Source organism: Aedes albopictus, chromosome 3 (assembly GCF_035046485.1).
Source record: "Aedes albopictus strain Foshan chromosome 3, AalbF5, whole genome shotgun sequence".
Classification (NCBI taxonomy): domain Eukaryota; kingdom Metazoa; phylum Arthropoda; class Insecta; order Diptera; family Culicidae; genus Aedes; species Aedes albopictus.
In genome coordinates, this window is record NC_085138.1 from 449,428,765 (window position 1) to 449,449,328 (window position 20,564).

At 37.1% G+C, this 20,564-nt stretch overlaps 2 protein-coding genes across 2 annotated transcripts in view; both read right to left on the minus strand.

The window, feature by feature from the left end:
• Positions 1-6,997: 6,997 nt before the first annotated feature.
• Positions 6,998-11,193, minus strand: LOC109407530 (zinc finger and SCAN domain-containing protein 5B). Its single transcript, XM_019680596.3, has 4 exons — positions 10,896-11,193; positions 8,240-9,468; positions 7,869-8,178; positions 6,998-7,796 (listed from the first exon to the last, which is right to left on the minus strand). The coding sequence occupies exons 1-4, from the start codon at positions 11,060-11,062 to the stop codon at positions 7,679-7,681; spliced, it is 1,824 nt and encodes a 607-aa protein (XP_019536141.2). The 5' UTR covers positions 11,063-11,193; the 3' UTR covers positions 6,998-7,678.
• A 2,664-nt stretch (positions 11,194-13,857) lies between these two features.
• Positions 13,858-20,564, minus strand: part of LOC109407531 (zinc finger and BTB domain-containing protein 18) — a 7,851-nt gene continuing 1,144 nt past the window's right edge. Inside the window, exons 2-4 of the mRNA XM_019680597.3 lie at positions 14,462-15,681; positions 14,083-14,392; positions 13,858-14,017 (exon numbers count right to left, since the gene is read on the minus strand). Coding sequence (XP_019536142.2) covers positions 13,951-14,017; positions 14,083-14,392; positions 14,462-15,681 — 1,597 coding nt within the window. The 3' untranslated portion in view covers positions 13,858-13,950. The remainder of the gene's footprint in view (positions 14,018-14,082; positions 14,393-14,461; positions 15,682-20,564) is intronic.

The following is a 20,564-nucleotide window of genomic DNA, read 5'->3' on the forward strand; positions in this document are numbered from 1 at the left end:
GTGCAAATATTTTCCTCGCAGTTTCACAACTACATCTACTAAAAAGGCACGCATACATTTGAACGTGATTACCTCTATACAGCAGCGACTTATACAATTTAAAGCACATACTATTCATGTGCTAATTTGCCTGCGTAATCGGGTATTAGTTGCATATACTTTGGATGTGGTTTGACACATGGATATCTAGATTGAGTTTAAATAAGGGCGAAAGTAACATGAGAGAGTTCTCTTCATCGACTCTCTCTTCTGCAAATTAAAGTGACAAGATGCAAATTCAATCGAACTTTTTTACACTTAGACGCTAGATTGCATCGCAACCTAGCGATTTATGACCAAAAAGTTCAACAATACTTGTATCTTGTCACTTTAATTTGCAAAAGAGAGAGTCGATGAAGAGAACTCTCTCATGTTACTTTCGCCCTTATTTAAACTCAATCTATATTTGCCATTAAGTATGAGGCAATTTTCCTGAGTGTATAAATAATAGAACGAAAGCAAATCTAGCGTACAACAACATTGAATGCCGTTCAAATTGATTTGAATTCGTTTTACAAGCGAACGAGATTTCGGCACTTGACTCGTGAAAGCGAGATTTCGCCTCGGATTTCGCATGAAATTCTCGCGCGTGAGAAAACGATTCAGAATCGCGCGCGATTTTGCTCACGCAGAAGCGGTTCATGAGTGTGCTTTGAGTGCGAGTTCACCAACACTACTCAATTACTCGCGGATATCGACTTTCAAGGAAGCAACAATGGGCTCCTAAAGTCCTATCGGGATTCTTGTTTTAAACCACAATATATGGTTCAAGAGTACATATTTACTCATTTTTTGACGTTTATATTAATCTTAGTTGAAAATATATTTATAATTTCTACTTTTTAGCCTTTTTGTCTCGTCCCTAGCTTATAACACATACTTTGAGTGATTTTTTTTACCGTGTATGTCAGATACACGGTAAGATACAAAAATGCTAAAATGCATAAAATATTTACTAAAACCATATTTGATCTGCCCACCCTTTGGAATGCATATTTGTGATTTAATAATTCGTATCTAAGAGACGTTTATGCATTGGAATGCATATATCGATTATATTCGTTGTACAATGCATATTTGATTTTATTTTTTTTACCGAAATTAAAATTAAAAGCACAACACAACAAGTTTGGCGGATGCAGAAAAAAGAAAAAAACTAATTTATTATCTCCTCTATCTTAAAATACAGTCAACATAAATACATAACAGCATAAAAAATCACTGGTTATATGCAGGCGAGTAAAACCCAGCAACATCCGGAACCGAGGCAAACTTGATCGTTGTCATCTCACCACCGTTTAATAATGTTCCGCCCAAGCTTCCGCCTGTACGTTCTTCGTGGGGCTTGCCGTGGGATTCTCTGGATCAACTGGGTGTCTACATCTTTTCGATGACAAAAAAATCTGTTGAGAAAGTATTACAATTTTAATATCCTAAGTCTATTCGGAAAAGTTGGCAAGATTTACTTACTGTGAATGGAAATCGTGGTCGGTGATGCTCCATGGATTCCGGTGAACCGAAGGCAGGAAATAAACTGCTTTCTTTCGAGTAACTTGTTGTGTAGCAGAAGTTATTAATGATTGTAGATGATAATTTTCACTTCCTAGCCAATTCCTAGCAATGGCGGTTGACGAGCTAAATTGTTTTCAAGTCCCAAGAATAACTTAAGTGTTGCTATATTCATGGAAATAAATAAATATCAGAAACGCATTGGAGTGCATACTATATATTAATGTAATGCATATTTTTTATGCAGATTAAAGTTTAAAACGTTAAAATGAGAAAAATATATTATATATTATGCTAAAATGTATATCCATTTTTCTCCGTGTAGGAAACATTTTTGAAATCCCAGTGCGAAAAATGTCGAGCTCAGTCACACAAGGTTGACCTCAAATGTCAAAGTAGAACTATTTACCATTTTACTTATTTCGAATTTTCTCATTATTCCTTTGTTTTTCAAGTTCAAGTAAAGTACAATTCCGATTAGAATACCATGCTTGATCGTATTATTCAATATAAGCGATATTTCGTCTTTTATTTTAGGACCCGTTCGATTTGAATAGGTCAAATCTGCATAGGAACCCGAATAAAAAATACAGTAGAAAAACCGAACGTTGTATTGTAACAGTACTATTTAAAACCATATTTTTACAGTAGACATCACTGTAAAAATAAAAATACAAAAACAATAAAATGTAATGTAGACACCCATACAGTAAATTGTAAATAAGATTTTTACAATATACTATACGGGTTGTTAAGTATCGTAACAATATAAAAAAATATTTTTCTCCATATATATTTTTTTGCAAAACCATACATTATATTGTAAATGAATTGTTATAAATTCTAATACGTAGGTTTTAATAAACCGTACATTGTATGGTACACGTATGGTTTCAAACTTGGGGCAAGACACTGTGCTGGAGAGTACATTTTCCTTCACAAAGTTGCTCAGAATTTCTCTGGTTTGCTCCCGTTTTGACTTATGTGTTGCCTGATTTATCGCAAAATCAAAACAATATTGCCCGATATCCCGCCTTTCTTGCAGTTTTAGGGGTGCTTTTCAACAAATTTCGTCGATCATTGGTGAAATGAGTTACTCAGAATTTCTCAGAGTTACTCTCGTTTGCACAGTGTCTTGCCCCTAGGTTTCAAACAATAAAATGTACTGTTAATAAATTGTTTTTAATTGTAATTTTACTACTGGTTATACATTTAATTAAATGGTTTTGGAATGGTTCTCTTTTTTAATATTGTATTGTTTTACATTACATAAACCATATAATGTCATATTATCTTGTCATTTTCCTCCTGTTAATGGCATCTTAGGCTTACTAGCATTATGAGAATGCGCTTTGGGAATTCTCCAGAGTGTTTTGGATAACCCTTCATATATAGGATCGCCCACGTCTAAGTCTGAGTAGTCTCTGATTGCATTAACAGTTGAAGCTTAGGTTCCCATGCCCCACCAGCCAGATAACCGGGTTTCGCAAACTAAGCATTATTTGTGGCAACACTTTGAGCGGCATGATGGAACTATGCCGAGCGCCCTAAGTATTATTAGACCACTAATGTAGTTGCATGAAGTGGGTGACGAGGTACATAAGTATCATTACAGCGTGCTTAACCGTTATTGCAATATTGAGGCTCCAGTTTGACCAAAGTTTGAAATACACGGGGAAATATATAACTCATGAGAAAACTGTCAAGTTCGATTTAAGTATAAGTTAGGTAAAAAAGCGAACCCACAAACGAACCTAAATTAGAATTTCTTTCAGTATTCAGTCCAGTCCATATGTTAAAGATGGCTCTACGTCAAAGATAAAGTTCGTCAATCGTATTCCTCTCAACGCACTTTACATACCTAGCCCACCATATCTCTTAGATCTGCAGTTCTGGTTTACTATTTATTTAAACATTTTATTGACTTTGAATTGATGTTTCAACTTATTCCCTTTTTTTTCTTTCCTTTCATTTGCATCAAAAAAGTCACAAACATCAACAAAACAAAGCACGGAAAAAATCTAAAACTGAATAAATAATTAAAAATGTACGGAAAAATAATGTTTCGGAAAAGTGAATGGTTCAAACGTAAGAAAAACAGTATAATAAATTGTTACATAAAAATCGAATGTAAATGTATAGTAGCTACAATGTGCGAAGCATTTAGCGAACCATTTCATTACAATATACATTATTGTAGCTGGTACACTGTATGGTGCAGGAATGGTTCTCACCAAACACCCTATGGTTAGTTTATATCCGGGAATCTCAGCAAACATACGACCTATTCAAATCGAACGCCAGAATTATACTTTAACCATTCGCAATCCAATGACGTAATATTAAAATGGAATGGTAACTTCCTTGAATGATGATATCCGTGGGTAATTGAGTGATCAGGTTCACCCCATTGATCAACTACACGGAGAAAAATGGATATACATTTTAGCATAATATATAATATATTTTTCTCATTTTAACGTTTTAAACTTTAATCTGCATAAAAAATATGCATTACATTAATATATAGTATGCACTCCAATGCGTTTCTGATATTTATTTATTTCCATGAATATAGCAACACTTAAGTTATTCTTGGGACTTGAAAACAATTTAGCTCGTCAACCGCCATTGCTAGGAATTGGCTAGGAAGTGAAAATTATCATCTACAATCATTAATAACTTCTGCTACACAACAAGTTACTCGAAAGAAAGCAGTTTATTTCCTGCCTTCGGTTCACCGGAATCCATGGAGCATCACCGACCACGATTTCCATTCACAGTAAGTAAATCTTGCCAACTTTTCCGAATAGACTTAGGATATTAAAATTGTAATACTTTCTCAACAGATTTTTTTGTCATCGAAAAGATGTAGACACCCAGTTGATCCAGAGAATCCCACGGCAAGCCCCACGAAGAACGTACAGGCGGAAGCTTGGGCGGAACATTATTAAACGGTGGTGAGATGACAACGATCAAGTTTGCCTCGGTTCCGGATGTTGCTGGGTTTTACTCGCCTGCATATAACCAGTGATTTTTTATGCTGTTATGTATTTATGTTGACTGTATTTTAAGATAGAGGAGATAATAAATTAGTTTTTTTCTTTTTTCTGCATCCGCCAAACTTGTTGTGTTGTGCTTTTAATTTTAATTTCGGTAAAAAAAATAAAATCAAATATGCATTGTACAACGAATATAATCGATATATGCATTCCAATGCATAAACGTCTCTTAGATACGAATTATTAAATCACAAATATGCATTCCAAAGGGTGGGCAGATCAAATATGGTTTTAGTAAATATTTTATGCATTTTAGCATTTTTGTATCTTACCGTGTACACACCAGCTTACGGTACTCTTTTTATTACACGGCAACTTTGGAGGCCATACTGAAGCGACCGGTAGAATACAAGTAGCCGGTAAATCCACAATATTTTGTTTCTGACAATTGTATTGATATAGATATTTATAACTTGATGATTTTGTGGCTATATCGGTCTCTTTCTACTCATAGTATAAGGGAGTAGAGATCAAAGTGGATAATGAAATGATAGATATGATAGAATTCGCTAGGTAGCGAACAAGTGTGAAATTTTTTATAGAAGGTGAAATTAGGCAAGTAGGCCATGTATTGAACGAATACATCGAATGCGTGAAACTTCTGCCGTGCGACCTGTGCTTTTAAACAGATCGGCTTGGTTGGTAGTTTTCATACCACCTTACCAAGACTGGCAAAAGTTTCAGGCACCCGACTGCCTAATGTATTGTTCTGTTTTCATCACAAATTCTATCGATCGGTAGCTTTTTCGGAATTCGCACTCCGTTCATAGGGGTATGCCTATATCGCGGCGTGTTCTTCCTATTAGCTTTTTCGATCTTATAGGATAGAACACTTTTCTTTTTGAGCCAAACTTTTCATATCATATGCTGATTTATCGACCGTATTCTATTAATAACTTGATGATTTTGTGGCTATATCGGTCTCTTTCTACTCATAGTATAAGGGAGTAGAGATCAAAGTGGATAATGAAATGATAGATATGATAGAATTCGCTAGGTAGCGAACAAGTGTGAAATTTTTTATAGAAGGTGAAATTAGGCAAGTAGGCCATGTATTGAACGAATACATCGAATGCGTGAAACTTCTGCCGTGCGACCTGTGCTTTTAAACAGATCGGCTTGGTTGGTAGTTTTCATACCACCTTACCAAGACTAATTTCACCTTCTATAAAAAATTTCACACTTGTTCGCTACCTAGCGAATTCTATCATATCTATCATTTCATTATCCACTTTGATCTCTACTCCCTTATACTATGAGTAGAAAGAGACCGATATAGCCACAAAATCATCAAGTTATTAATAGAATACGGTCGATAAATCAGCATATGATATATAGATATTTATATAGATAATATTAACTATCCGGATGGAATCAAGATTCAATTCAATTCAATCAAAAATTGCCATTTTCTTAGTCCACAAGTGTCGCAAATTTTTCGCATCTAGTGCGCTGTGCTGCTGACAACAACGGGAAGGATGCGCACTACTTTTGGCATGATTAAAAAACGTCGCGAGTTGGGTCGCGTTGCGACTTGATTGTGCGAAGTCCGGTTTGGAGGCGGCCCGACAATACTTAGCATTGAAGTTTATAGGCAGTCATGATTGTTCATTCGCAGTAGATTATGATTGGGTGCGTCAGAGATTAAACTAGTAATTTCGATAAGAGTTCATTGAAATTCTTATAAATATTTACTTTTCCATAGCTTTCCTTCGTGGAAGTTTAATATTCTATAGAAAAATCACCTTTTTTATAGGCAAAAACTAGCAGAGCAAAACAATATCATTGTATTTTTAGTGTGTATTTAAGATGTAGCAGAAATTTGAATACAATTCCTTCCACAATTTCGTTAGAGTAATAATAAGTGGGAGTATCCCCTACCTGTACGAAACCCGACAAAAAAAAATCCCAAAAAAAAAGACTCTTATATCACCGAAGACCTCAACTCGATCCGACGTAGCCCTGCGCTGCAATCACACTTTCAAGGTGTGTGCACATTAGAATAACTAGCCACAGAAGTCCAATGTCGCGACTGTTCGTGTGACTAACATCTAGTTTGCCACGCCCTTACAGCGTCATTGGCGGTACTAGAAGTGTCAAATGAATTTTGTTTACCAAAACAAAAGATGCTCTTCAAGCTGAATACCTTAAAACCAAGCTTAAAACAATCAATTATTACAATAAAGGTTAATAATTTAATTAAATAGGAAAAGAGACTACAGCGCCACTGGAGTTCTAGTGTATTTCTATTGTGTGCACACTATTGTGTCAGTCCAATTTGGGGTGCAGTCAGCAATAATGAAAACTGATTATCGTACAGAATCTATTTTTTATAAATCCTCAAAAAGTTATAAATAACTGTTAGTGATTTTCGACTGGATTAGTTCAATGTTAAAATCAATACAAATATTGGACCATGGAAAAGTTCTTAGGGATCGTCATGTCGGCGAAAATTTCATAAAAAATAAACACAAATGAATTTATGTACAAACAACTTCAGAACTGCTTTAAATAATGTTGGTAAAGGATACATAAAACTTTCATTAATGTTCGTAATATAACATTTATATTTTATTTCGTTGTTTTCGGTATTTTTTTCTCAGTTGAAATTTGCATAACAACTAGGAGAGAACATTCAGACTGAAAATTGAAAAAAAAAAACGTGTTCAAAGTTTCGGAAAAATGTTTATTAAAATTGCAGTGTGAACATAATATTAGGAATCAACTAATTTGCGTCTAAATTCAGTTAAATTTACGAAATTCCACGACCAACTTTTAAGCACTCGCGAAATCCGCGACTCAGAAGGTAAAATCGCGGCAAATCCGCGAAAACCAGGAAATTCGCGACAACTGTAACAGCCCTGTAACAATGTTGATGATGACATTGATTTTTACGGGTTAGGACGCGAGGTCCTGTCAAATTTTCATTCCTAAATTCGACCCGTAAAATGGACTATTTCAACATGACACCTGATACTTCGGAATATGGATAATTTGGGCGCCACGCAAGCAAATACAGAAAAAAACACCAGTGAGGTTTACAGTTACAACTTGTATAATGAAAAGTTTCATTCCATATATGCTTGACCGGATTGTTCCATTACTGAATCGTGGCTGGTTGGTAATGCATTCTTCTTCTCGTGTATATTTTTCTCGTGAGTCTTCATACTCCACTTATTGTTGAACCTGGATAGGAGGAAAAGTTTGTTAAATGATAGCGATTATTAGATAGCTAGTATTATACCTATTGTTACTCACTTTTTGCCGCAATAACTACACTCGTACGGGAACAGCCCTGTATGTATTATCGAATGCTGTCTCAAATATCTCGGCGTAGCAAATCCTTTTCCACACACTGGACAAACATGGCCATCCTTTTTTAGAAAATGGAGCTTTTTGTGCTCGTTCAGAATATTCGGTAAGCCTCGAACGAACCTGCCACAAATGTCACACTTTTGGTATTGTGCTCCGTTTTGAGGGTGTACTCGCCGCATGTGACGGGACATATGGGCACGACCGTGGAAAGCCCAATTGCAACCCTCGACAGGGCAGTTGTACGGTTTGATTCCTGGAAGAGACAATAGCACAATGAAACTAGCTAGCTGATGGTAGACGACCGTTTGTCATACCTAGATGACGATTTCGGTGGCCTTCAATGGTTTCAGGACGAACTGATTCTCCACACAAGTCACACAATACAGGTTGAACGGGCGGTGATTTGTAGTCCAACCCTGATTCTCTTGGCTTACGACGCTTCCTAGGGTGCTGCTCTTTCGCTCTGGGCTTTCGTGGTAGGACGCTCATTTTATTGTATTTTCTCTTTTTGGGTACAGATACTTCTGGTATTTCCGAAGTCAGTGATACTGGAATGTAAACCAAGTCATCGTCATCATTTTCAGAAGAGTTCGCATCGCCTGGATCGTAATCATCATCTTCGATATCTTCGATGCTCTGCTCAGATTCAGAAGAATAGTAAACTTTCTTTTCTTTTGCCTTTCTTCTGCTGCGTGATGGTACACCATTCTCATTCTCTAATGATTCCGTATTTGGTGGAGTGGCTACAGAATTTGCAGCGGGAAGTTCAAACCCGTCACCAGCATTTATAATACTGCCACTATCCACAGAAACATCTTCAACGACAGCCTGCAAAATACTTTCCACATCACCAATTCCAGGTTCCAGAGAAAATTGAACAGAAGTTGATTCCTCATGTACTGAATTGGCAGTAGATGCGTTTTGAAAATGGATTGTGTCATTCCTGGTGTCAGATGTTGCATTATCCTCAATGCTCAACTCCATTTTCGGTTCCAGTATCTGCGTATTTCTTCTTTCATCTCTTGCCAAGTGATCATCATAAATCGCATCGATTTGCATCCGATGTTTCTCTATGGCTGATTTACATTGATTGAAACTGCCTACATTGACTGGATCATCCCACCCGTCATTCTCCAAGTGCGTTCTTTTATCAAGGAGTAAATTTCGTGCCTTAGTGACTGCTGATTTATAATCCAAGATGATGTCAATCATATTCAAACAATTCACACAGGCTAACGGATACGCATCATGGTGGAATACTCGAATCTGAAACGCAGCATGTGCTGTTATGCTTTGTTTCCTTAGTATGATTTTCAAATTTTCCCGAGAAACCCTTCGTAAGCAAAAGCGACACTGGGGAATGACCGACTCGGTTCCAATGGCTCTGATTGGTTTATTTTCGGCGTTGGTGTTCAATGCATCGAATTTCCTCACGTTGATTATATCAATGTCTTCCGAGTTTACTTGAGTGGCACGACTTCGTCTGCAGTGAGTCTTGGTCTCCTTAGTTTTTGGCTTTTTGGCCTGCGATTCATCAACGCACCTGCAAGACATAATTTTCAGTTGTTTTTTTTTCTAGTAATAGTATAGAAGGATATGTATTAATCTTTTGCATAAATAAAACTTTGTAGAAACGGTTATTTGGTTTGGTGTGAAGATAGCCTAAGTTAAAATTCACAAATAAAAAGAAATAAAAATAAAACAAAAAAATATTTGGTTTGAACTTCCAATCATAAAATAAAACTTTACCACGAGCCTCCACAACTCAATTATTTAAATTGTATACTACTGATACTGATAATAGCTAAATATTGATACAAAAATATGTGTGAAGAATTAGCTCTTAGTTCAAATTCACATACCTATAGCAACTGTATAAGCAGAGTATTTCATTCAGTGCTAAATTAAAAAAAAATACTTTTTTAAATGGAACTTGAAGGCATGTGATTTAAGTTTTTGCATTTAAAATTATCCTTTAAATTATAAGCTTTCCTTGATTCTATTGTTGATTTGCTGAATTTAACATACAACTGATAAACTAAACATGCATCCGTCATAAAGTATACCACTTATGGCGGAATAGGTTTACTGAAGAGGTTTTAAACTAACGGGTTCATTCGACTCTAAAAATTTGCGTAAGACTCACATCAAACATCCGACCTAAACTCGAATCGAACGTAAGAGTAATTCTTATTCAATAATTATTAATAATTCAATAATTCTTATTCAACAATAATAATTATTGATTGATGCACCAAGCGAAAAGAAGAAGTTTTGACATCCAAGCGGTGTGCCGTCGATTAGATCCTCGTCGCTGATTGGTCGATGGATGTAAACGGCACACCGCTTGGATGTCAAAATTCTTCTTCTTACCGCTTGGTGCACCAATCAATAGTCCATTTTACGAGCCGATTTTATGAATGAATTTTGACAGGAGGTAGCGTCCAAAAACCCGTGAAACCCAATAGTCTATTTTACGAAACGACAACAATGTTGATATTGATATACCGCATTTAGTTCACTACTGGACTGCGAACTGCGACATTATAAGTGCGAAAACGTAAATAAAAGTACGCGATTGCATCAAATCAGGTTGATGTCTTCGGCGCACTATTTCTTCAATCTATGGAGAACAAGTGCTCTGAAGACACCGAGTTGATTTGATGCAATCGCGCACTTTTATTAGCGTTTTCGCACTCGTGAAAACTAGTGCGATAGTCCAGTGGTGAACTAAATGCGCTATATTAACACTCAAGGGCTTGGGCGCAACCTCCTGTCAAATTTTCATTCATGAAATGAGCGATCAGCTGATCCGAAACGTCTCGTAAAATGGCTCATATCATCATCAACATTGTTGTCACTTCGTAAAATGGCTCATTATTGTTCACATATTGACTCTTCTCCCCTTTTCACATATCAGCCTAGAATTACGACATCTCACAATGTAATTTTTGAATGATCCATACATACTTGTTGACAACTTTTGAGCTCCTCCTTGCATGTCGAGGCCGAGTGTTCGACGATGGCAACGATTCACTGCATTCATATGCCAGCACATCCGGTTCAACCTTCACCTCCACAAAGGACACGGGCACATTCTCCACACTTCCGGATCTTTTACAACGACGGCTGTTCATTTTAGCAGCTTATTTTACCACTTTTTTTTCACTGGAAAAAAACGAGAGCTCCGCCGAGCGTCGTGTAAAAGCAAAACATACACGGTAAATTATGATTGCGCAAAATCGGTAATCATTCCATACACTGAATGAAATAGTGGTTTCTGCTTTTAGTAGTGTTGCGTACATTAGCGTGGGACACAAAATATTGTCGTCGCGGTTGAAATCCGAAGTTTCCCCACACCCGACAATAGAATTTTCTCAAAATCCGTTCGTGAAAGCTAACGTCGGACGCAGTGCGCTGGACAGCGGGCCTGGCCCTCTATCCAGCGCACTGTGCCCGACGTACGTCCGACACACGGTTTAGGAGAAACATCGATTTTCGCGTGTCAAAAATTCCGATTTTCAACTGCACGAACAATAGTTATTTATGCAACAAGTTGCAAAATGATGATTTTTTCAGCACGAGTAGTACATTTATCCAACGAGGCTTGCCGAGCTCATTTGACGTACGATGTTAATATTATTTTATATTTCAGATTATCAACCGAAGAATCTAGTAATTCAACCAAATGCCAACAATATGACGAGAAAACCAGGATGAATTGGGCATACAACTGATTCGAAGCAGTACAATGGTGTGCCTGAACGTTAACCAAGCGTATCCTTTGGAGTTAACCCTTCCGCTAACAACACCCTAATTCCCGTGACACTTAGGCCTGAGAGATCGTAGAGTTGTCTACATTTTTCATAGGTGTCCAAAACTAACCATCCTTTCCCATTCCTCAGCAGTCGCAAGGACGTGGTCAGGACAGTGCTCGACCATTGGCGGATTGCGTCAGTCTTGTCTAAGAGTCAGAGATTAGTCCCAAATCTTTGTGCTTTGGTTCGGACGGGAAGGAGGCAACCCTCATAACAGCGGTCTAGGACTGTACCACCTACGAATTTGTGCGACTCGCTTAATGCTAATGCTAATTTACTATGGAGAAAATCACTTTTTCAAAGAAAAGTCGCCACAGGTTGCCCCTTAACCCCTAAAAATATATTGATGAATGATTTCTGTTGGAAATTATACGAGGAACAAACCCTCTGAAGACTGCAAAGTGATCTGAGGCATGTGGAAAAAGTTATTGACTGAAAACCGAATGGCATGCCAACGCTGTTTAACATGTAAGGAATAACAATAAATAATAAAATCTCGTCATTTTATCGATCGGGTAAGGCTTAATAACTTTTTCCACGAATGTCGCATCGTTTTGCGGTCTTCGGGATCTGATTCCTCGTGAAGTTATCTACATAAATCATTCAACGACTTATTATTAGTGATCAATGGGTGACCTCAAGCGATTTTTCTTTGAAGAAGTTATTTTTTCCCATATTAAATCGTATGACAAACTGATGCTTCCATATTTTGAATTATGAAAACAAAGTAGTCGGCGATTTTTCAAATCGATCGTCTCACCACCGCAACGGATGGGACTTTTTCATTAGTTTGTAACAACCACGTGACGCGAACGGTCGCTCTTAACTTTTCACTTTAAATAAAACCATTCTGTTAGTTTGTATCTCGTGCCTTCTCCGTGTTCCGGATAACCGAATCCCTTCAAATTAATTCTTGTGCAACAGTAATTTACGCAACAAGGTGCAGAATAAAGGTTTTTACAGCACGAGTGATACATTTATCCAACGAGGCCTGCCGAGTAAACCACCAGGGTGCGATGACGTCACGATTTCGATTCCCGCATCTTGTACCAATGTTTAGGGAACTCAAATGCATTGTCAATAGGGGAACCCAATTGATGTTGGCTGCAAACAATCCTATTAGGTGGGAATAGGGATGTCATATACGTGGAGTAAACCATTCACTGCTAATTTGTTGTGGGAAAGTAGGCCTTTTCCTGGCAGATTTGCGTGAGGTGAAACAGCCTATTACGATGAGAAATTGGCAAACTAAAATAATACCATAAGCGCTAACTAACATGATCAATTTCCGATCAATTTCTGTGTTTGACGATTCTCTTTGCATTTTTTTTTAATTTTTTCGTTCTTCAAAAACGAAATATTGCTGTGTGCGCTCAAGATGCACACCACAGACAAACAGACGTAACAGCTTGAACGATTTTCATGGAAATTTATCACCCAGGTCACACTACCATCACCTGGTGGAAAAGTTGCACGAATCACTATGTTGTGCCATATCGTCAACAGAAGGCGCTAGTGTGAAACGTCAAACGCATAGAAAAACGATGCGCGCGCCTCTGGTCGTGAAATCCACAACTATAAAAATTTAAAATGATCGTTAAAAGCGTGGTCGATGGAAATTTCGCAAATGTTACGTCTGTTTGTCTGTGTGCAAACGGTGGCTAAATGCGCTTCAAACGCGGTAACACATGTTACCAAAGGCAACGTAGCAACCATAGCCAATATCACCGCCAACCTAGGATTCGAAAGCTCCCACTGACATCGGGTTACATGTTAGTATATCTTACCGCATTTGGTGCTCCCGCATTTGATATTTGCATTTTGAATGCACCGAGGAATGCACACAGCAATAAAAGATCCAAGATTGCCATTTAAAGGACAAAGTATTTGGAGTACAAAGCTCAAATTTTCTCGAGCACAAATCTAGAGAACGTATTTATCATCAGCAACAAATTCATTGTTTTAGTAAAACGGTAAATTTGTGTTCTTTTTATTGAATCATACGTCTACTTCTTTATAAAGGCAACATAGAATGAAGAGACCCAATTCATGTAACGCATGACCTATGAAAAAAAAAATACTCATGGAATTCTTCATACGAGTGAAACAGTGACTTAACATAAATTAAAATTTAATGACAGCCTTACTTCCGCTGTCTTGAAATATTGAAACAAAATTGATTTTTCTCAACTTATACAATCGTTCGATCAATCTTGACTTTTCTTACCATGGACATTTTTCTCATGCGTCTTCATGCTCCACTTATTGTTGAACCTGGAACAGTATTTAAGGATGCTTTAATGAAAATTTCTTCCGCATTATAAAATACCATTACTCACTTTTTACCGCAAAAGCTGCATTCGTGTGGAAACAGTCCTGTGTGCACTACCGAGTGTTGCTTGAGGTATCGGTTCAAGGTGAAACCTTTACCACATATTGTACAAACAAAGTTTCTCTCTTGCTGGAAATGACGCTTTCTGTGCACATTCAATGATCCAGTTGTGCCTTTGATGTGCTTGCCGCACACGTCGCATTTCTGAGTTGGTACTCCGTTCTCCGGGTGCACTCGTCGCACATGGGTGGACATGTTGGATCGACCGTAAAATGTCCAATCGCATCCTGCGGCGGGACAGCTGTATGGTTTGATCCCTTAAATGAAACAAATAAATCGATAATTAGTAATCGTTAGCAGTGCCTGACGAATTGTTATTTCTTTACCTAGATGACGATTTCTGTGTCCTTCGATGGTTTCAGGACGAACTGATTCTCCACACAAGTCACACAGTACAGGTTGAACGGGCGGTGATTTGTAGTCCAACCCTGATTCTCTTGGCTTACGACGCTTTCTAGGGTGCTGCTCTTTCGTTCTGGGCTTTCGTGGTAGGCCGCTCATTTTATTGTATTTTCTTTTTTTGGGTACAGATACTTCTGGTATTTCCGAAGTCAATGATACTGGAATGTAAACCAAGTCATCGTCATCATTTTCAGAAGCATTCGAATCGCCTGGATCGTAATCATCATCTTCGATGCTCTGCTCAGATTCAGAAGAATAGTAAACTTTATTTTCTTTTGCTTTTCTTCTACTGCGTGATGGTATACCATTCTCATTCTCTAATGATTCCGTATTTGGTGGAGTGGCTACAGAATTTGCAGCGGGAAGTTCAAACCCGTCACCAGCATTTATAATATTGCCACTATTTACAGAAACATCTTCAACGACAGCCTGTAAAATACTTTCTACATCACCAATTCCAGGTTCCAGAGATAATTGAACAGAAGTTGATTCCTTATGTACTGAATCGGCGGTATATGCGTTTTGAATATGAATCGTGTCATTCCTGGTGTCAGATGCTGCATTATCCTCAATGCTCAACTCCATTTTCGGATCCAGCATCTGCGTATTTCTTCTTTCATCTCTAGCCAAGTGATCATCATAAATCGTATCGATTTGCATTCGATGTTTCTCTATGGCTGATTTACATTGATTGAAACTGCCTACATTGACTGGATCATCCCACCCGTCATTCTCCAAGTGCATTCTTTTATCAAGGAGTAACTTTCGTGCCTTAGTGACTACTGATTTATAATCAAAGATGATGTCAATCATATTCAAACAATTCACACAGGCTAACGGATACGCATCATGGTGGAATACTCGAATCTGAAGCGCAGCATGTGCTTTTATGCTATGTTTCATGAGTATGATTTTCAAATTTTCCCGAGAAACCCTTCGTAGGCAAAAGCGACACTGGGGAATGACCGACTCGGTTCCAATGGCTCTGATTGGTTTATTCTCGGCGTTAGTGTCCAGTAGGTCGAATCTTCTCACGTTGATCATGTTAATGTCTTCCGAATTTACTTGAGTGGCACGATTTCGTCTGTAGTGAGTCTTGGTCTTCTTAGTTTTTGGCTTTTTGACCTGCGATTCATCAACGCACCTGCAATACATAACTTTCAGTTGTTTTATTCTAAATCTTACAAGACAAAAGCGTAGCGAAACAATTTTCTAATATAGAAGGATATGTTAACCTTTTGCACAAAAATAAAACTTTGTAAGAACGGTTATTTGTTTTGAACTTCCAAACATGAAATAAAAGTTTACCACGAGGCCCTTACAACTCAATTATTAAAATTGTATGCTTCTAATACTGGTAATATGAAATATAGCTAAATATTGATACAAAAATATTTGTAAAGAATTAGCTCTTACTTCAAATTCACATACCTATATAAAGAAATTAAATAAAAAAAATACAAACAATATGTTTTGAAGCCGTAATTCTATTTTGTACAGGGCACTGCACTGTTTCAATTTTGTATGGGATTTTGACGTTTTTTGACCTTGTTTACTAAATTTCTGTAAGAGTGAAGGAGAGAATTTCATTCAGTGCTCAATTAAAAAACCCGATTTAATCCACCTATGGTGAACAGAACCCTTCTTACACTTATTAAAACGATTGTTGTCTTATTTGTATTTAACATATTTATTTTGTGTGATGGACCAAAAGTTCTAGAAAATATTGTGGATTTGGCATCTAGTGGATTGGTTTCCAAAATAGCATCATGGACTATGGACTAAACTACCAGAAATGCCAGACATCTTCTAGAATCTCGTGTGAAATTAAAAAAAAAATAGCTTACATATTCTGGAATATTGTTTGTTTTGATAACTGCCGAAAGATCTTGAATCGATTAACAAATGGATAAGAAAATCAGCGAGATACAGTTTGTCTAATATCTCTTAATCAGTCGATTAAATTAGCTTTGAAGTACTTGGTATTCATGGTTTACACCATAAAAGGACAAAAATAATATATCTACTATGCTAATCAGTTTTGGAATTAGCTAGTTATTTTGGCTGTCCAGTTCTTGCATTTTCCCCAGAATATATAAATTCAAAACTTTCATTTAACATATTGTTAGTTTTCATAGAATTCCTGTTAATTTGTAATTTGTTATTTATAATTTTATTGAAAACAATAACCACATACATTTTATATGAGGTCAGCATTATTGATTGAACATTAGACTGGTCAAAAGCTCATGCAAGATAACAAACGAATATAATAATAAAAAAAGGATTTTTTTGAAATACTCTTCGAAAGATAACTCAGTAACCAAATGTCCAATCGAAAAAAAAAAAATTACAGGGCCTTTTACAAGGATACTGTAGCTTTCATTTGGTGCTAAGAGAACCCAAATCGGTTGACAGACGGCTCAGATATTTATTATGATACACTTGGTCAAAAATCTCTCAAAAGGTTAACCTGTATTACTCCCAAGTACTCTTTGAAAGATATCTCGATAACCAAATGTCCAATCCTAATAAAATTGAATAGGGTTCTACTAGGATGTTATAGCTTTCATTTGATGCCAGGAGAACCGAAATCAGTTGACAGACGGTTGAGATATTATTATGATACACTTGGTCAAAAATCTCAAAAAGTTTAGTTGAATAAATCTTAAGTACTCTTCGAAAGATATCTCTGTAACCAAATGTCCAATTCTAATAAAATTTATGAGCGATCTATTGGGATGTTGTAGCTTTCATTTGGTGCCAAGAGAACCCAAATCGATTGACACACGGCTGAGATATTTAGTATGATACACTTTGTTAAAAATCTCAAAAAGTTTAGTTGTATAACTCCTAAGTACTCTTCGAAAGATATCTCGGTAACCAAATGTCCAATCGAAATAAAATTTCAGAGCGTTCTACTACGATGTTGTAGCTTTCATTTGCTGCCAAGAGAACTCAAATCGGTTGACAGACGGCTGAGATATTCATCAATATGCTGAATGTCAAAAATCTCTCAAAAAGCTAACCTATATTACTTCAAAGTACTCTTCGAAAGATATCTCGGTAACCAAATGTCCAATCGAAATAAAATTTCTGGGCGATCTACTAGGATGCTGTAGCTTTCATTTGGTCCCAAGAGAACCCAAATCGATTGACAAACGGCTGAAATATTTATTATGATACACTTGGTCAAAAATCGTAAAAAGTTTAGATGCATGACTCATAAGTACTCTTCGAGAGATATCTCGGTAACCAAACGTCCAATCGAAAAAAAAAAAATCAATAGCGTTCTACTAGGATGTAGTAGCTTTCATTTGCTTCCAAGAGAACTCAAATCGGTTGACAGACGGCTGAGAAACGTGCGTGACTTTTTTTGTAACGCACATACACACACACACACACATACACACATACACACACACACACATACAGACATTTGCTCAGTTCGTTGAGCTGAGTTGATTGGTATATGAGACTCGGCCCTCCGGGCCTCGGATCGAAAGTCGGTTTTTCGAGCGATATTTATACCCTTCTTATGGGTGTAAGAAGGGTAAAAAATACTTTTTTTAACGGAACCCAGCCTTAACTCATCGTAATTGACTATTGTTTTTGTAGTAATTCGCCCCTCGTTTGAAGGTATGTGATTTAAAATTTTGCATTCAAAATTATCCTATAAAGTATGAGCTTTCCTTGATTCTATAGTCCATTTTACGAGCCGATTTTATGAATGAATTTTGACAGAAGGTAGCGTCCAATAACCCGTGAAAACCAATATCATCATCAACATTGTTGTCACTTCGTAAAATGGCTCATTGATGAGTTGCCTTTTGAGATGCTGTATTGTCCGTGCAGTTGAATCACGGAATTTTCGACTAGCGAAATTGGATTTTTCTCCAAATCCGTGCGTCGGATCTAACTTCGGAAGTGGTGCGCTGTATAGCGGACCAGGTTTACTATACAGCGCACCACTTCCGAAGTTAGGTCCGACGTATGGATTTGGAGGAAAATCCAACTTCGCTAGTCGAAAACTCCGATTTTCATCTAAATTGAGAATATTTGACATACAACTGATAAACTCAATCTACACTTAATAACATTGGCGGAGCCAGCATTTTCTTTCTTCTTACTCACTCTCCTAAACGTACACGAGAAAGAGAAAGATGGAAGAGGAGGCAGCTTGCCCCCTCTTTCATCTCGCTCTTTCGCTTGCATGTTTGTGAGAGTGAGCAAGAAAAAAGAAAAAGCTGGCTCCGCTAATGCTTAATAACGACATGTATTATAGAGTAAACCACTACCTATACCTATAAATAAAAGTACCTAAACTTAACCGTTATGTGTCCGACTAACTTTTTGCTTTTTTCTACACCGTGCATTTTAAATGGGCACTGGGTACCCGGGTACCCTGTCGGCCACATAAGGGTTAAACATTTTTACAGGGGTAAACATATAGATAATACCTAGTAGCGGTAGGATTTTAGTATATAAGCGGGGTGAATGTGATGACTTCTTCAGTGGATAACTGACACTGAGGAAGATTACAAGTGGTAGTCGAAATACGCGTATCTGTCAAAGGATAAGCAAAATAGGGCGGCGGAATTAAAAGGTACGAAACGGATTGCACTCATTCGAAATTCGATCTAAATTCAAATCGAACGCCATAATTTGTTTACATATTGACTCTTCTGCCCTTTTCAGTGCTAAATTAAAAAAAAATACTGTTTTAAACGGAACTTGAAGGCATGTGATTTAAGATTTGCATTTAAAATTATCCTATAAATTATAAGCTTTCCTTGATTCTATTGATGAGTTGCTGAATTTAACATACAACTGATAAACTCAATCTACACTTAATAACGCCATGTATCCATCATAAAGTAAACCATAATAGGGGGATTCACTTAACAGCGTAAACTGATTAAACGTCGCGATCACAATCACGTCTCGCAGCAATTAAATCTGTTTAGTGAGTACCCCTAATAAAAATGTATTATACACTGTCGATTTACATATATATCAATTTGTATTAATCTATAATGTATTGTCCCTTGACCTAATGAAAAGTTTATAACTATAGGCTAACGTTAAACTGAATAAATACTGAATACTGAATACTGATTGGGTGAATGATTGTATCATTCCGTGTACCCAGGTAACCAATAAGCAGTTAAAGCGGCATTTGTTTAGCATTATATGCGCCTTTACAGCAGGTTATTTAGTGCTAATCTGCCGTATATGCGCCATTAGTGCTACTTAAATGCAGGTTTTGGCCCGATATACGGCTGATTAAATGCTTAACCTTCCTGTCCCTCAGATTGTCAAAAATAAAAACAAAAATTTTTCCCTTTCCCCGCTTCATACCTGTTCTCCTCCCTTTCTCTTCTCATTTTTTTTCTCTCGCTTTCTTGTGCAACTTTTGATACTAGGGGGCTGTCCATTAATTACGTAAGGGATTTTTTTTGCGATTTTTCGACACCCCCTAAGATTTTTTGTATGAGAACCTAAAATTTTTTGTATGGCGCGTAAGATTTTCCAAACCCCCCCTCCCCACATAAACCCTTACGTAATTAATGGACAGCCCCTTGATACTATTTCAAATGCTACGCAACAGCTGTCAGATGTTAAGCAGCAGTTCGATTGCTTATTTAGGGCAGCTTAGCGGTCGAACTGCTATTATATAGCAGTAAGCAGGTGGAATGCAGTTTTGAAACTGAAATACTGCTTATTTAAATGCTTATTGGTTACCTGGGTATGATCAAGATGATAGCCCGAAAGGGTTGTTAAGCACGTTGTATCATATTTTTCTATTAGGGACTTATGGCAGAATAGGTTTATTGAAAAGGTTTTAAACTAGCGGGTTCATTCGCCTCTAAAAATTTACATAACTCACATCGAACATTCGACCTAAACTCAAATCGAACGTAAGAATTTGTTTACGTAATAATATTATCTCGCGCTTAGTATCATACGGGCGTATCTACAATGAACCTCACAATATTATTGACTCTTCTGCCCTTTTCACATGTC

Bases quoted from the DNA above. Each gene is read 5' to 3' on its own strand.
- LOC109407530 (XM_019680596.3), bottom strand. From the start codon at position 11,062: ATGAACAGCCGTCGTTGTAAAAGATCCGGAAGTGTGGAGAATGTGCCC. The intron at 8,179-8,239 runs GTATGACAAACG...TGTCTCTTCCAG, and splicing joins CCACCGAAATCGTCATCTAG to GAATCAAACCGTACAACTGC. The intron at 7,797-7,868 runs GTGAGTAACAAT...CCTCCTATCCAG, and splicing joins TGTAGTTATTGCGGCAAAAA to GTTCAACAATAAGTGGAGTA.